The sequence below is a fragment of the Suncus etruscus genome, chromosome 13, assembly GCF_024139225.1.
Source record: "Suncus etruscus isolate mSunEtr1 chromosome 13, mSunEtr1.pri.cur, whole genome shotgun sequence".
Taxonomy (NCBI): Eukaryota; Metazoa; Chordata; class Mammalia; order Eulipotyphla; family Soricidae; genus Suncus; species Suncus etruscus.
The window spans coordinates 29,317,920-29,333,642 of record NC_064860.1 but is presented as its reverse complement, the minus strand read 5'-3'; the positions used below and the strand labels follow the sequence as shown (position 1 = coordinate 29,333,642).

General features: G+C 44.8%; 1 protein-coding gene across 1 annotated transcript in view; it reads left to right on the top strand.

Annotated features, from left to right (window-relative positions):
- The window catches only part of MYLK (myosin light chain kinase), a 244,404-nt gene that overhangs the window by 100,124 nt on the left and 128,557 nt on the right, over positions 1-15,723 (top strand). Inside the window, exons 6-10 of the mRNA XM_049785945.1 lie at positions 1,658-1,676; positions 2,799-3,334; positions 3,815-4,021; positions 12,007-12,141; positions 15,435-15,587. Coding sequence (XP_049641902.1) covers positions 1,658-1,676; positions 2,799-3,334; positions 3,815-4,021; positions 12,007-12,141; positions 15,435-15,587 — 1,050 coding nt within the window. The remainder of the gene's footprint in view (positions 1-1,657; positions 1,677-2,798; positions 3,335-3,814; positions 4,022-12,006; positions 12,142-15,434; positions 15,588-15,723) is intronic.

The window sequence follows — 15,723 nt, the reverse complement described above, 5'->3', positions numbered from 1 at the left end:
TTTTTTTTTTTTTTTGGTGGTTTTCTTTGGGAGTGGGGGTCACAACCCGGCAGTGCTCCGGGGTTTTTCCTGGCTCTGTGCTCAGAAATTGCTCCTGGCAGGCACAGGGACCATATGGGACGCCCGATTGGAACCGATGACCTTCTGCATGAAAGGTAAATGCCTTACCTCCATGCTATCTCTCCGGCCCCAAAATTGTTTTCTTAATGAGGGAATGGCTTTCAGTGTTTGCTTTTATCTTTGTCTTTACAAGTAGACGTTTTGGAATCTTCCGTAATAAAAGAATATGGCGGAACAATATTTTTGATGTGCTTTTTCTTTTCTATTTTTATGGGATTTGGAGATTTTTGGAGGGGTCACACCCAGCAACTCTCAGGAGTTACTCCTGGCTCTGCACTCAGAAATCACTCCTAGCAGGCTCGGGGGACCATATGGGATGCCAGATATCGAACCGGGGCCTGTCCTGTGTGGCCTCGTGCAAGGCAAATGCCCTATCACTGTGCTACCTTCCCATCCCTTTCTTTTAATTTTATTTTTCTTCATTTATTCTTTACTTTGTCTTCTCTTTCTCTTTTGTTTTATTTTATTTTTTTGTTTTTTTCCTTTCTCTTTTTATTCTTTTTTTTTTTTTTTTTTTTTTTTGGTTTTTGGGCCACACCTGGCGGTGCTCAGGGGTTACTCCTGGCTGTCTGCTCAGAAATAGCTCCTGGCAGGCACGGGGGACCATATGGGACACCGGGACTCGAACCAACCACCTTTGGTCCTGGATTGGCTGCTTGCAAGGCAAACGCCGCTGTGCTATCTCTCCGGGCCCTCTCTTTTTATTCTTTTTGTTTTGTTTTGTTTTGTTTTTGTTTTTGGGTCACACCCGGTGGTGCTCAAGGGTTACTTCTGGCTGTCTGCTCAGAAATAGCTCCTGGCAGGCATGGGGGACCATATGGGACACTGGGATTCGAACCAACCACTTGGATCGGCTGCTTGCAAGGCAAATGCCGCTGTGCTATCTCTCCGGGCCCCTCTTTTTATTCTTTTTTTTTTTTTTTTTGGTTTTTGGGCCACACCCTGTGACGCTCAGGGGTTACTCCTGGCTATGCGCTCAGAAGTTGCTCCTGGCTTCTTGGGGGACCATATGGGACGCCGGGGGATCGAACCGCGGTCCGTTCTAGGCTAGCGCAGGCAAGGCAGGCACCTTACCTCCAGCGCCACCGCCCGGCCCCTCTTTTTATTCTTAATGATTTTGTTTTCTCTCTTTTTGGAGGAAGTTTGGGCCACACATGGTGGTGCTCAGGGGTTACTCCTGACTCTGCTGGGAATTGAACCCAGTTAGGTCCCAGGTTGGCCACATGCAATGCAAACACCCTACTGCTGTACTATTGCTCCAACCCATTTTCTCTTTAACTAAACAAAATTATACATTTTTCCTCACATTTGTTAAACTTTTGAGTTTTGGGATCACATCCAATGATGTTCAAGGTTTAATCCTGGCTCTGTACTCAGGGATCTCTCCTGATGGTACCTGAAGGATTTGGTGTTGGGGTCTATCTGGTTAAGCTTCATGCAAGACAAATACTTTACCCGCTATCAGACTTCTCAATTTGTTTAAAGGTATATATAAAATACTCAACTGATACTCTTTCTACTTTGCCCCCCCCTCTAGGTTTGGACCATGTCAGTAGGTAAGTCTAGACTCTGATTCTTATGTTTCCAATGTGAAGGCCCTATCACCAAAGAGACTTGAGTCGCACAGGGAAGCAAATCTGACCATTGCAAGTGGGTGGGGGAAGAACTGACTACTGAGGAAGATTATTTGGAAAATTTGCTTCCCTGTTGTATTCCCCTGGGCTCAGTGGCATGGTCTCTCCCAATGTCTTTATGGTTAGCTGTCACTTGGAAGAAGTGCCCTCTGAACTTCTCTCCACACTCCTGCAGCTCCATCACCTCAGGTGTCCCTTCCTATAAAGATGCTCAGAGCTGGACTCGGTGTGTTGGGTACACTGAGGGCCACAGAGAGAAGAGCAGCAGATAGAAGTCAGGAGCACACATAAATGACCATGTGTGTGTGAAGGAGAGGGGAGAACAGGAACCCTGAGCAGGACTTGTGGACCAAAGAAATCCTTTGGACACACTCATTCTATGAGACCAAGCCAATGAAGAGTAGTTGGGCAAGGGAAGGCACACAGGAAAGTGCTCTACAGAGGACACCACATGTGTAGAAAGCACTGAGAGATCTGGGCATGAACATGGCACTACCTGTACAATTTGTATGACTTAAACCATGTTCAAATGTTAGCTACCACTTGTACACAAAGGTGTCAATGTGTTAAGGGTAAAGGAGACCCAGATGAACACCCTATGGTCCAGTCAGGAGCAGAAGAAAGCCACTCACCAGGGATGGAGGACTTCTTTGAATTCTCAGGGAGGCATCCTTTTCTGTAGAGCAGTCCTTCAAGCTTGCTAGGACATTCTCAGAAACCTGGTTTAAGAGTAACTGTGGGAGCCCATGGCACCCGGGAAGAGTGGTTCAGGAATCTTAGGGTACCCCGTTTACTCTTTAAGCAGAAAAGAGACAAATGGAATAAAGGATGTAGAGGGCCACTGAAGGACAGGGGAAACTATCTTGCTTGATTTCTGATTCAAGAATCAATAACCCAAATTTACTTTATCTCTGACTTATGGCCTTGTATAATTTCAAGAATATGCACCTGCCAATAAGTAGAACCTGGAACTAAACTATCTAATCACTAAATGCCTTTTTTTCTTTCCCTGTTCTCTTCTTAAACCCCATCCCTGCTGAAAAGGTCATTGGTGAGAAACACAAAGACTCCTGAAGCTGACAGCATAAAGGATGTGACCAATGGACTGGCCAAGAGACCCACACAGGGAGACCCAGACATCATAGCACCAAATCAGAATTGTCCCAGCACTCAGAAAAGTGTCTCCTCTGTCTGGACCCCAAACAGCACAGCTCAGTCCCCAAAGGACTGCAAGCTGGAGGCATTTGGAGACTCACCTGCAAAAGCCTCATGCACCTCCATTCTGCAAAAGACTTCTAGCACCATCACTCTACAGAGCACAAAAGTACAGCCTAAGCCAAGAGCAGTGGTCTCAGGCGTCCCCACACTTTCCCGAGGAGAGACAGAGAGGACCTCTGCTCTCCCACCAGCCCCCATTTCCATCAGGCAGTCAGGCCTGAGAAGTCAAGAAGTTGGGAGCAAGACTGTTACCAGAATGATCCCATTGGAGAGCCAGAGGGAGTCAACTACCCCAAAATTTGAGAGCAAGCCTCAGAGCCAGCAAATCAGTGAGGATGAAGCAGTGGAGTTCAGATGCAAGGGTGAGCTGAGCCAGCTAAGTACTGTCTTCTTTAGTAGATCTCTTTTCCTCAGTGGTCACTGCCTTCAGCACAAGAGCCTGAGCCCTCTGCATTCATCCAAGCTGTTAGGGACTAGGCCTCCCAGAAATTCCCTAATCCCTCAGGAAGATTTAAAACAAGTAACACTCCTTAATCTGAAGCAGCAAACTTTTGGCTAGTGGCTCACTGTTGGGTAGATTTGGGTGACCCTGTGCCCTAATTCTTACCCCCACCATGGGAGAAGCATATCCTCAGAAACAACCCAATGGGTCCCTCTATTCCCCCTTCCATAACCTTTGGATGACCTGGATACCAGGTGTTACTCCCACCCCCAAGGTCTGACAAGTAACACATGGACTCAGTGGAGCCCTGAGGCTCACTGTCCAACCAGTGAGCTCTTCCTTCTATATACCCCACCTCACTCTAGATGGCACTTCCACCATCCTTTACTCGATCCTCTAGTTTCAGGTATCCCAAAGCCCCAAGTGACCTGGTTCCTGGAAGGTGTCCCAGTGAGGAGCCAACAAGGTACCATTGAAGTCTCTGAAGACACAGGGTTCCATTACCTGCGCCTACAGAGAGCCCGGGAGAAGGACAGTGGTCAATACAGCTGCACAGCCTCCAACACCCGGGGTCAGGTTTCCTGTGGCTGGACTCTCCTGGTGAAAAGTAAGTTCATGGTCCTGCCATGGTCCCGCCATGGTTCCCTGTGAAAGGGGCCTTCCCAGGTGTTCTGCAACCCCACCACAGCCTCCTCCGACTTCCTGCTCTGTATGTACCACCTGCAGGAACAATCCACTTGCACACCTAGGCCATGGTCTTTGCTGGTTGATCCTGACCCAGGGCTGCACCATTAAATCACATCAGTATCATCTCCAAATAAGAACGCCCACTCCTGGCTCCGCTAACAGCTACCTTCTCCAGCTGAGAATTATTCTGGCACACTTTGATTTCTACAGAGATTTCTATTAATATCTCAGTTTAGAATAACAAAATGATGTGAGGTTCCATATCTTATATAGTACTCATATATGTGTCTAACAGCAATGTGCTTGTTGTTATATTTTCTTAATATAAATCAGAAACTAATAAAAATATTATTTTGTGGCCACACTTGGAGTAACTTAGGGCTTACTCCTAGCTCTGTGCTCAATATCACTTTTAGCACTGCTCAGAGGACCATAATGTGGTGCCAGGGACTAAATATGGATTAGTCGCATGCAAGGCAAGTCCTTTAATTTTTATACTATCTCTCTGACCCATCAAGGCATTTTCATTGTGGAAAATTTCAATGCTGTGTAATCCTAGGACTCAATAATAAATTATTTTGATGGCCACACAATGGTGCTGGCAGGGTACTCTCAGCTCTGTACTCAGCGCTCATTCCTGGCATTGCTCAGGGAATGTAATCTTCTTGCATGCAGAGCATGTACTCAACCCATTGTACAGAGCTTTCTCTCTGACCCTAAATGATATTTGAATGCTTTTTAAACAAAATTGTCATTGTGTTGTTTATAGACAGCTTTCTATCCTATTTTATCCATCTTACATAAGCACCTTTACTTAGTATTAGTATTTAAAAACTTAATTTCAATGACTATATAGCATTTTATAGAGTGGGTGTATCTTGTGAAGGCAAACTCTGCTTAAATATTGAGTTAGATTGTTTACAATCAGTACCACAAGGATAAACCAGCAAATTTTGGCTATTGAACACTCTATAAAACAATCTGTTTATTTGCTGTAAAATAAGTTGCAAGAAAAAAAGGAAAAAGAAAGAAAAAGTAAAAGAGAAACACTATATTCAATGAAAATATATGTCAGGACATCACCAATTCCAGTAAAATGATACTGTAAAGAGTCCAAGTGAGGTCACATTATAAAAACATTTTTATAACAATGTCAGAGAATGTGGACATTGATGAGCTATTTAATTAAAAAGGAATATTTTACTGTTATGACATTATGGTAGTTTTAGAATTTTTTTAGATTAATATATTTTTAGAAATTTAAAAATGAGTCATTGGGGCCGGAGCAGTGGCGCAAGCAGTAGGGCATTTGCCTTGCACATGCTAACCTAGGATGGACACGGTTCCATCCTCATATCCCATATGGTCCCCAACCCAGGAGCAATTTCTGCGTGCATAGCCAGGAGTAATCTCTGAGTATCACCGGGTATGGCCCAAAAACAAAAACAAAACAAAACAAAACAAAAAGTCATGCAACCAGAGGGGCATTTGCCTTGCATGTGACCAATCCAGATTCAATCTTTGACATCCCATTGGTCCTCCTAGCCCATCAGGGATGATTCTTGATTGCATAGCCAGGGATAAGCCCTGAGCACTGTCAGGTATAATCCAAAAGAAAATTAAGTTATTTGGTAAATTTTGATATTATTTTAGTTTTTTAAAATTTAGGGGGAAGTGCCAGGTATTGAATTCCAGTCTTAAGCAGGCAAAGCATATGCTTTGCCACTGAGCTTCATTTCTGGTCCCAGTGAAATTTATGGTTTCTGGTATTTACTTCAGAAAAGATTTCTGCATGGCTAGAGTTGCTGATGAACATTTAAATTAAGGACTGTGACACATGCTGCTTTCTCTACTTTTGTATATTTAAATTTTGCCATAATGTTTCTGAAAAGAAAAGGAAAGAACAGAATGGAATGATTCACACATATGGTCAGATATTGTGCAGCCAGCAAAACAAACATGGCTCCTTGCAAAGGTCGATAGATGCTGCCAAAAACAGCAGCAAAAGAGAAAAGCCAAGTTCAAAGCCATATGTGTGTCCTACTGTGTGTAGACAGGAAAAAAATCCTGTGTGTCCATGGCCAGATAAGACTCACTTGTCATTGAAACATTTCTAAAAGGGCACCCAAGTTGCTTCTAGAAAATGGGAAACCTGGGGTCCAAAGAGACTCATAATTCTCTCCTTTTCCTCTTCCTCCTCCTCCTCCTCCTCATCATCATCATCCAAAGAGACTCATAATTTTCTCCTCCTCCTCCTCTTCCTTCTTTTCTTCTTCTTCTTCTTCTTCTTCTTCTTCTTCTTCTTCTTCTTCTTCTTCTTCTTCTTCTTCTTCTTCTTCTTCTTCTTCTTCTTCTTCTTCTTCTCCTCCTCCTCCTCCTCCTCTACTTCCTTCTCCTCCTTATTTTATTCCTTCCTTCATTCTTATTCCTTCTCCTCCTCTTCCTCCTCCTCTTCCTTCTTCTTTTTCCTCTTCCTCTACTTCCTCCTCCTCCTTTCTTCTCCTCCTCCTCCTTCCTTCTTCTCCTCCTCCTCTACTTCTTTCTCCTTTTTTCCTTCCTTCCTTCCTTCCTTCCTTCCTTCCTTCCTTCCTTCCTTCCTTCCTTCCTTCCTTCCTTCCTTCCTTCCTTCATTCTTCTTCCTTCTCCTCCTCTTCCTTCTCCTCCTCTTCTTCCTTCTCTTCTACCACGTAGTGTTGGGGCTAGTCCTTTCAAAGTGCTCAGGAGTGGGATTGCTCCTGGCTGTGCTTGGGCCAGGACATGCAGTACTGAGGATCAAGCCTAGAACTCCTGCATGTAAAGCATGGCCTTGAGGCATCTTCCTAATGCCAATCCTCTAATTTGCTTCTTAATTGGAATTTTTATTATCTTGGTGAGTTGCATTTGGTAGTAAGAGAGCATGCAAAGAGAATCCACAGGGTGTGGGAGTAGAAAACAATAAGCTTTCTTAAAAGGATAAAAGAGGGAAAGAAAGAAAGAAAGAAAGAAAGAAAGAAAGAAAGAAAGAAAGAAAGAAAGAAAGAAAGAAAGAAAGAAAGAAAGAAAGAAGAAAGAAGAAAAAGAAGAAAGAAAGAAAGAGAAAGGAAGAAAGAAGGAAGGAAGGAAGGAAGGAAGGAAGGAAGGAAGGAAGGAAGGAAGGAAGGAAGGAAGGAAGGAAGAAAGAAGGAAAGAAAGAGAGAGAGAGAGAAGAGAAGAATAATGTCTGCTATAGAGGCAGACAGGTAGAAGAGAGATCTGGCGAAGGCAGTATGGAAACATGGACATTAGTGGCTGGAAACGTGTGTTGGACATTTTATGACTGAAACTCAATCATGAACAACTTTATAAAGAAAATTAAACTTTAAAATAAAATTTAAAAACAAAAACAAGGGCCCGGAGAGATGGCACAGCGGCGTTTGCCTTGCAAGCAGCCGATTCAGGACCAAAGGTGGTTGGTTCGAATCCCGGTGTCCCATATGGTCCCCCGTGCCTGCCAGGAGCTATTTCTGAGCAGACAGCCAGGAGTAACCCCTGAGCACTGCCGGGTGTGACCCAAACTCTAAAAAAAAAAAAAAAAAGGTTTTCACTGGAGTTTTGGCAACTAGTATTATTAAATGTAAATCAGAATTATTAGATTATTCAATTGACACTATGCAGAAAGTAAAAACACAGAAAAATTTGAGGGTTAGAAAACTACCACTCCAAACTCCAGAGTTGGAGCAAATAGGAATTTACTAAGTGTAGCAAAGATCACTGTTCTTATCAAGCTCTAGCTGTTTCTTAATAAATGAGCCTCAGAATGTTGCAAGCCTTTGGTTCATTTCCAGAATTTTTACTATTCTGGCCAGTGTTCTTGCTTTTTGAAGGACTATGTTTTCAAAAGTCCTTTGTCTGCTGTTCCAGAAGTACTTCCTTATCTACATGGAGAAAATAGCTATGCTAAAAAACTGCTCCATCCTGCAAAAACTTCCCAATGAGGGAAGGGAGTTTGGTTGTTGAGTAAGGCAATACTTGGGCATAGCTCCATGATAAAATGCTATGAGGGTAAGTGCTGGATCCTGGTAGCACCACCACTGAGAATCCCTGGCACCCCCAGTGCCCAGAAATCACATGAGTAAAATCATATGAATGAAGCACATTCAATCATTTGAGCCTCATGATCAGAACAATGAAAAAGGGGATCACCAATTCCCTCTTAGCAGACACTTGATATGTAAAGATCAGCTTATGTGTTTCTTCAGCATCTCCTGCAAACCCTCCTGTTTCTTTTCCTATCACTGCTGAAAACTTGTTTGTTTATATAATAAGACTTTTTCTTTCCACCCCATTCTTTTTCTACAAAGATCATATTTAATAACATTGGTTCTCCACTGTTTCCTTACTGGCTTCCCCTAATATGGACCATAGTCTTTTTTCTTTTCCCTGGTCTTCCCTAGGTTGAAAAAGGGAAAGCTTCTTCCTTTAAAACTGAAGATCCAACTGTTTCCCCATTCTTCTTGAACCCTCATATTTTCTGTAGATAGTCTCTGCAAAGTTTCCATTTGATAATAATATCAAATTTTAGGGGCTGAGGAGAGGCTCAAAAGGCTGAGTACAAGTTTTGCATGCAGAATGCCTAGGTTTGATCACTGGCATCACATGGTCTCCCAATACCACCAGGAGCAAGCGCCAAGCGAAAAACCTTGGAGTTTGCCATGAACATGGCCAGTTTCCAAAAAGTCAATCATCATCTCTAGAATATACTCCAGGGGCCAGGAAGATAGCATGGAGGTAGCGTGTTTGCTTTGCATTCAGAAGGATGGTGGTTCAAATCCCAGCATCCCATATGGTCCCCCGAGCCTGCCAGGGGCAATTTCTGAGCATAGAGCCAGGAGTAACTCCTGAGCACTGCCAAAAACAAACAAAAAAGAATATACTCCAGAGTGGTGAGTGCAGTAAGGGTAGAGAAGGGTTCACTATGACAATGATACTTGGAACGGATCATTTTGGACAAGAACTGGGTGCTAAAAGGAAATAAAGTGATATGCATGGTACCCCTTCTTTAACAAATCACAGTGTTTAAAAGAGGGAGAGGGAGAGAGAGAGAGAGAGAAAGAGAGAGAGAGAGAGAGAGAGAGAGAGAGAGAATGCCTGCTCCAGAGGTTGACAAAGAGGGTTGAGGGAGGAGGCATGTGGGAATGAAACTGGGGACATTGGTAGCAGGAAAAGTGCACTGATGAAGGGTGGTGTACAGTCTATGGCAGAAATACAGTCATGAGCAATTTTGTAATCATGGTGCTTAAATAAAGTAATTATTTAAAAAAAAAGCAGAAGAGAAGGAAAAAGAGGGGCAGGAGGAGAGAATGGAGGAGGAGGTAAGGGAGAAGGAGAAGGGGAAGAGGAAGAAGGAAGAGAAAGAGGAGAAAGGAAGATAAGGAAGAGAAGAAAAAGAAAAAGAAAAACTCCAGAGATTGGAGCACTTAGCATAGCTTGCCTTACATATGTCCAACATGGTTTGACCTCCAGTATCCCATACAGTCCCCAAGGCTGCAAAGAATAATTTCTTTCTTTCTTTCTTTCTTTCTTTCTTTCTTTCTTTCTTTCTTTCTTTCTTTCTTTCTTTCTTTCTTTCTTTCTTTCTTTCTTTCTTTCTTTCTTTCTTTCTTTCTTTCTTTCTTTCTTTCTTTCTTTCTTTCTTTCTTTCTTTCTTTCTTTCTTTCTTTTTTTCTTTCTTTCTTTCTTTCTTTTTTGGTTTTTCGGGCCATGCCCGTTTGATGCTCAGTGGTTACTCCTGGCTAAGCGCTCAGAAATTGCCCCTGGCTTGGGGGGACCATATGGGACGCCGGGGGATGGAACCATGGTCCTTCCTTGGCTAGTGCTTGCAAGGCAGACACCTTACCTCTAGTGCCATCTCACCGGCCCCAAAAGAATAATTTCTGAGTGCAGAGCCAGGGATAACCTCTGAATACCATTCGGTGTGGTCCAAAAACCAAATATATATATATATATATATATATATATATATATATATATATATATATATATATATATATATATATATACACGCCATACCAGGCTTTGTGCTAAATGCTTTACTTGCATTGTTCTACTTAGTTATGCAATGATTATTAGGAAAAAGTCCTGCCCATTTTCCAGATGAAAGACTGAGTTGTATGTATATATTGTAAATATCGAGGCTGCATGACCTGTGAAGAGCACACAACTTGTGAAGGCTAGCCCGTTTTATTTTTATTTATTTATTTTTGGTTTTTGGGCCACACCCGGCAGTGCTCAGGGGTTACTCCTGGCTGTCCGCTCAGAAATAGCTCCTGGCAGGCACGGGGAACCATATGGGACACCGGGATTCGAACCAACCACCTTAGGTCCTGGATCGGCTGCTTGCAAGGCAAACGCCGTTGTGCTATCTCTCCGGGCCCGGCTAGCCCGTTTTAAACCCAAGTTGGTTTGACAGGAATGCTCATGTTTTTGATGACTTCCAAAGGGATGTATTTCTCTAAGGAGTGTGAAGGGAGTGGTGGAATACACCCCTCCCTAGATGTAGACCCCTCTCCCTTCTTTGTGCCAGCCAGTTCCAAGACACCATCCCTATGTTGGTAACTCCCCTGCCCACACTTTGGGGAGTTCTGCAGGCACAGGCATGTGGTTGAAGAGCCACAAAACTGGCAGGAAAGCCTGGAGGCTTTACTGGGTCTTTTTTGGGGAGTGGATTCACTCCTCTGCAGAGTGTGCTAAAGAGAGCAGTCACCAGCTTAGATGTGCCTGGGCACCAGGCAGGAATTTACTGGCTAAGCCCCCAGTCTCTAGAACTTTAAATCATGGGCCAAATTGTACCACACTTAGAAAATATGGTTTTAAAAAAAAAGTCCTGGGGCCGAAGCAAAAGCACAGTGGTATGGTGTTTGCTTTGCACGCGGCTGATCCAGAACAGACCACAGTTCGATACCTGGCATCCCATATGGAACCCCAAGCCAGGAGTGATTTCAGAGTGCAGAGCCAGGAGTAATCCCTGAACATCACTGGGTATGGCCCAAAAACAAACAAATAAAATTTCTTACAAGGGTTCAGAGAGATAATACAGAGGTACCACAAATGCCTCCAGAGACCCACCAAGAATGATCCCTGAGTACAGTCAGAAGTAAGACCTGAGCACCAGTAGGTGTGACTTCCCCTCCAAAATTTTTTTTAATTATAGTTTAGTGAAAATTACTAAATCAAATGATAAAGAGCACACTGAGTCATCATCATTTGATTTAGTCCCAGAATTGGAAAGTCTTAATTATGATAGACACACCATTATCTATGAGTACAGGATCACAATCATGAGCTGGGACAGTTAGAGACCCTAAAAAGTAGAGTAGCAAACACGAAGATGGCTGTAAGTGGGTTCTGGGGGTTTTTTTCTGTGTTCACCCAGGTGGTACCTGAGTTCTGGAGAAGTCTGAGGTCCACAATCTTCAGGCTTTTATCATGGGATGTAACCAGTTGTGCCCACTTTGGTGGTATATCTATATAGCCAGCACCACTGAAAAGAGGAAATCCAAACAACACCAATCAAACTTAAATATGTGTCTGTCAGGCCAGCTGGAGTGTGGGAGGGAATCTAAGGACTCTGGTGGAAGGAAGTTGACACTGGTGGTGGGATTATTGCTAGAACATTGTATGCCTGAAACTCATATTGTTGTATGAATAACTATAAATCATGGTGGTTGAGTATTTTTAAATGATTAGTATAACAATTAAAACTAAATAAATAATTGTGTTTAAAATGTCAATCAGGCCCACACAATTAAAATGTTCCCAATGGGTGAGACTCCACAAGCAAAATCAGGCATCAGGGGGGTGACTGGGGCAGCTGGATTGGAGTGACAGTGGTCAGTCACCAGGAAAGCAGCTGGGATCTGAGACAGTCTGTATTCCTGGCTCTTGCAGAGTTGGCCCCAAGACAGGTGGCACCCTCATTCTCCCGTGTGCTGCAGGACTGTACAGTCATGGAGGGCCAGGACTTTGTGCTGCGGTGCTCAGTGCAGGGGACCCCAGAGCCCCAAATCACTTGGCTGCTCAATGGTAAGTCCCACCAACCCCCTCCCTTGCCCCTTCCCTCACCTGCCTGTGTTCTTTGAATATGATGTGACAATGGAAGACATACTTACTTCTTTCTTCTTTTGCTAATTCAGGTCTTTGAAACTGAATTATCATTTCATCTTACCCTTTTTTTATTGATTGATTGATTGATTTGGGGTTTGGATGCCACACAGCAATCCTCATGGCTTTATCGGTGCTTAGGTTATAGCAAGGATTGAACTGATGTTGGGCACATGAAGGCCCTGTACTATCTCTCCCTCCAGCTCCCCGAAGTGTTTCCATTCAAAAAGTATGATGAATTCCAATGAGAAAGCTGAAAACAATGTTCAGGTGAAGTGGCACAGAATTTGGGGGAAGTCCCCAAGAAGAGAGTAGCAGCACCTTAGATGTAGGAAAATGAACACTTGTCCTTCTCCATGTTGACCTTGTACACCTACTTTATTACACCTTCCTCTGGTGTCAGCTCTTTGTAGGTGAGAGATAGGCAGACGATCAAGGTACCTTATTCTAGGGCCCAGGGCCCCAGGGTCTGTCCCAGTGCAGCTGCCTGATATTTTGGTCCTGCCCAAATTTGGCAGTGTCAGAGGTGCAAGAATTCAGATTCAGCACCCCACTGAGAATGAAAGGCCTGTTTTTTTCCACCTTCTCTGAGCCATTTCTCCAGGACCTCTGCACTGAGTAGTCTGGGTGCTTCTATGCAAGTGATTCATTGCCCAAGTAGGAGCCTGCACTGTGCTGTCATTTGCTCGGGCTTTTCTCGTGCCATGAGAGCAGATGCCAGGCCATCTCAAAGGGCAGATTAGAAGGATAGAAGTCCCCTTCCTGCACCCCTCACTGAGTATACCTGCCCTACCCCGTAGCCACAGCAAGAGGCAGCTTCCTCACAGCTGACACACATGGACTGGGGACAGAGATTATCCTATGCCTGGTTCACGGCTATTATATTATAAAGGGCCAGAGAGTATTTGTATTTGTAATCGGACAAAATCCCATCATATTTCTCTCTCTCTCTCTCTCTCTCTCTCTCTCTCTCTCTCTCTCTCTCTCTCTCTGTCTCTCTCTCTGTCTCTCTTTGTCTCTCTCTGTCTCTCTCTCTGTCTCTCTCTCTCTCTGTCTCTCTCTCTCTCTCTCTCTCTCTCTCTCTCTCTCTCTCTCTCTCTCTCTCTCTCTATCTCACCCCCAGGACTATTCAGCCTTGCTGTTGTGGCACAAAAGCCCACAGGGACTGTGCACAAGTAAAATTTCACTGAGCAGTGAACCTTGGACAGTTTTCACGGTTATTCTTCATTTAATTTTTTTATCATTAAAAGTATGGCAAAATGGTTAAACTTAAAGGCTTTATTGAAATGGGAGAAAGTCACATTGGGCCCTAGACCAGCAGTTGTTTGACTCTTGGTCAGGCCATCAGCAGGATTGTGGAAAGCCCTCCTCCTCCCCACCCTTGTTGAGCCTAAGAATCTTGGTGCTTCCACATTCTGCCCACAAGAGGGCAATAACTCTCGTTAGGTTCCTATGACCCTTTGGGTTGCTTGCTGGAAAAGTTCCTGAGTTCCAAGTGCAGAAAATGTGGAGCAGTGTTCCAGTGCCAGCCCCATTCCCCCTACACATACACATACATTCTCTTCTGTCCCATGTGAGACCATGGATGCCTTAGTGCTTTTTTTTTTTGTTTTTGTTTTTGTTTTTGTTTTTGGGCCACACCCGGTGGTGCTCAGGGGTCACTCCTGGCTGTCTGCTCAGAAACAGCTCCTGGCAGGCACGGGGGACCATATGGGACACTGGGATTCGAACCAACCACCTTTGGTCCTGGATCAGGTGCTTGCAAGGCAAACACCACTGTGCTATCTCTCCAGGCCCTGCCTTGGTGCTTTGATACAACTATGGAACGCACTGATATTCTCACAGAGGAGAGGTTTAAGGGTGTCCCTGTCATACAAAAAGAGCTATAGTTGGGGCCGAAGTGGTGGCGCAAGAGGTAAGGCATCTGCCTTTCCCGTGCTAGCCTAGGACGGTCCGTGGTTCAATCTCTCAGTGTTCCATATGGTCCCCCAAGCCAGGAGCTATTTCTGAGCACATAGCCAGGTGTAACCCCTGAGAGTCACCAGGTGTGGCCCCAAAACGAAACGAAACAAAACAAAACAAAAAACAAAAGAGCTATAGTACTGTGGGTGAAGAGTTTGCCCTGCACGCAGTTGATCCAGGTTCTATCCCCAGCATCCCATATGATCCCTGAGCCTGCTAATAGTAATTCTTGAGAGGAGAGCTAGGAGTTGAGCCCTGAGCACCACCAAGTGTAGCCCCCCCCCCAAAGAAAAACAACAAAAGAAGTAAAATCAAACAGCAGTGCTAAGTGGCCTCAGGGATAAAATCTGGCCCAGTTTTAGTGTAGCATAGTGGGAGAGTGAAACTACTCCTTTTGGCCCCAGGGGCTGGATGTAGGGTGCAAATTGCTGTGTAATCCTGGGGGGGGGGGGGGGAGAGGGGGCGAATGCCCTTGTGCATGGCAAATACTGTATGACCTGGAGAGTGTTTCTCTCTCAACTGGCTGCCACCTTCCTCATCCACATTTTATTAAATGCAATCCAGGATCTCATGGGCCCCTTCCTGCTATGAGGCTGGAACCTGCAGTCAGGAGATTTTTTCCCCCTCTTTCTGGAGCATAAAGTCTTAAAAAGAGCTGGAGAGAGATAGTACAGGTGTTAAGGAGCTTGCCTTATACATGGTGAACCCCAGTTCCGTATCTAGGATTCCAGATCCGCCCCCCCAAATTAAAAATTAAAATGAAGTCATATGAGTTTGTAGCATTCAGGATGCTCCTGAGGTTTCTAACATGCACGTCCCATTCCCTGCTTCTGCCCCTAATAGAAGTATTCATTTGGGGCCACAGGGTTCCTTTCTGACACCTCTGGGGAAGAAAGGGAATGGTTGTTGTGAGGCCTCTGATGGGGGCAGGAGTTTGGGCAGGCCAGAGGAGCATGTCAGATTCTTTCCAGGCTCACAATCCTGTGAAATGGAGGATGGAGACAGGGAGGTTACTGATTTTAGCACAAAAGCCTCTTCTACTCTGTCCCTAACCCTCTTCGTTTTCAGTACCCCTAGACTCTTCTCCCGGCCCCAGTCCTTCCTGCCCTTTCCCCTATGTTCAGTCACTACCTCTCCCTCTTCTCCTTTGCTCCTGTCTTTCCACTCACAGACTCTGTCCAGCTGCCTGGGGTGGCCAGACACTTCGCCAACCCACAGTGAATCTGAGCCTGACCCTGCCTGTGTCCCTGCAGGGCAGCCCATCCAGTATGCACGCAGCACCTGTAAGGCCGGCATGGCTGAACTTCATGTCCAGGATGCCCTGCCAGAGGATGAAGGCACCTATAGCTGCCTCGCCCAGAGCCCCTGCGGGCAAGTGTCCTGCAGCGCCCGGGTCATTGTCCACGGTAGGTGCCACTTCACACCTTCCTTTGAAACTGCCTGGAGAGAAAGACACTATACCTATGGTGGGACACAGGTGGGGACACCAGGGACTCTGGTGGCAGAGTTGGCCATGGGACATGGACCTCCAGAGGCCACGCA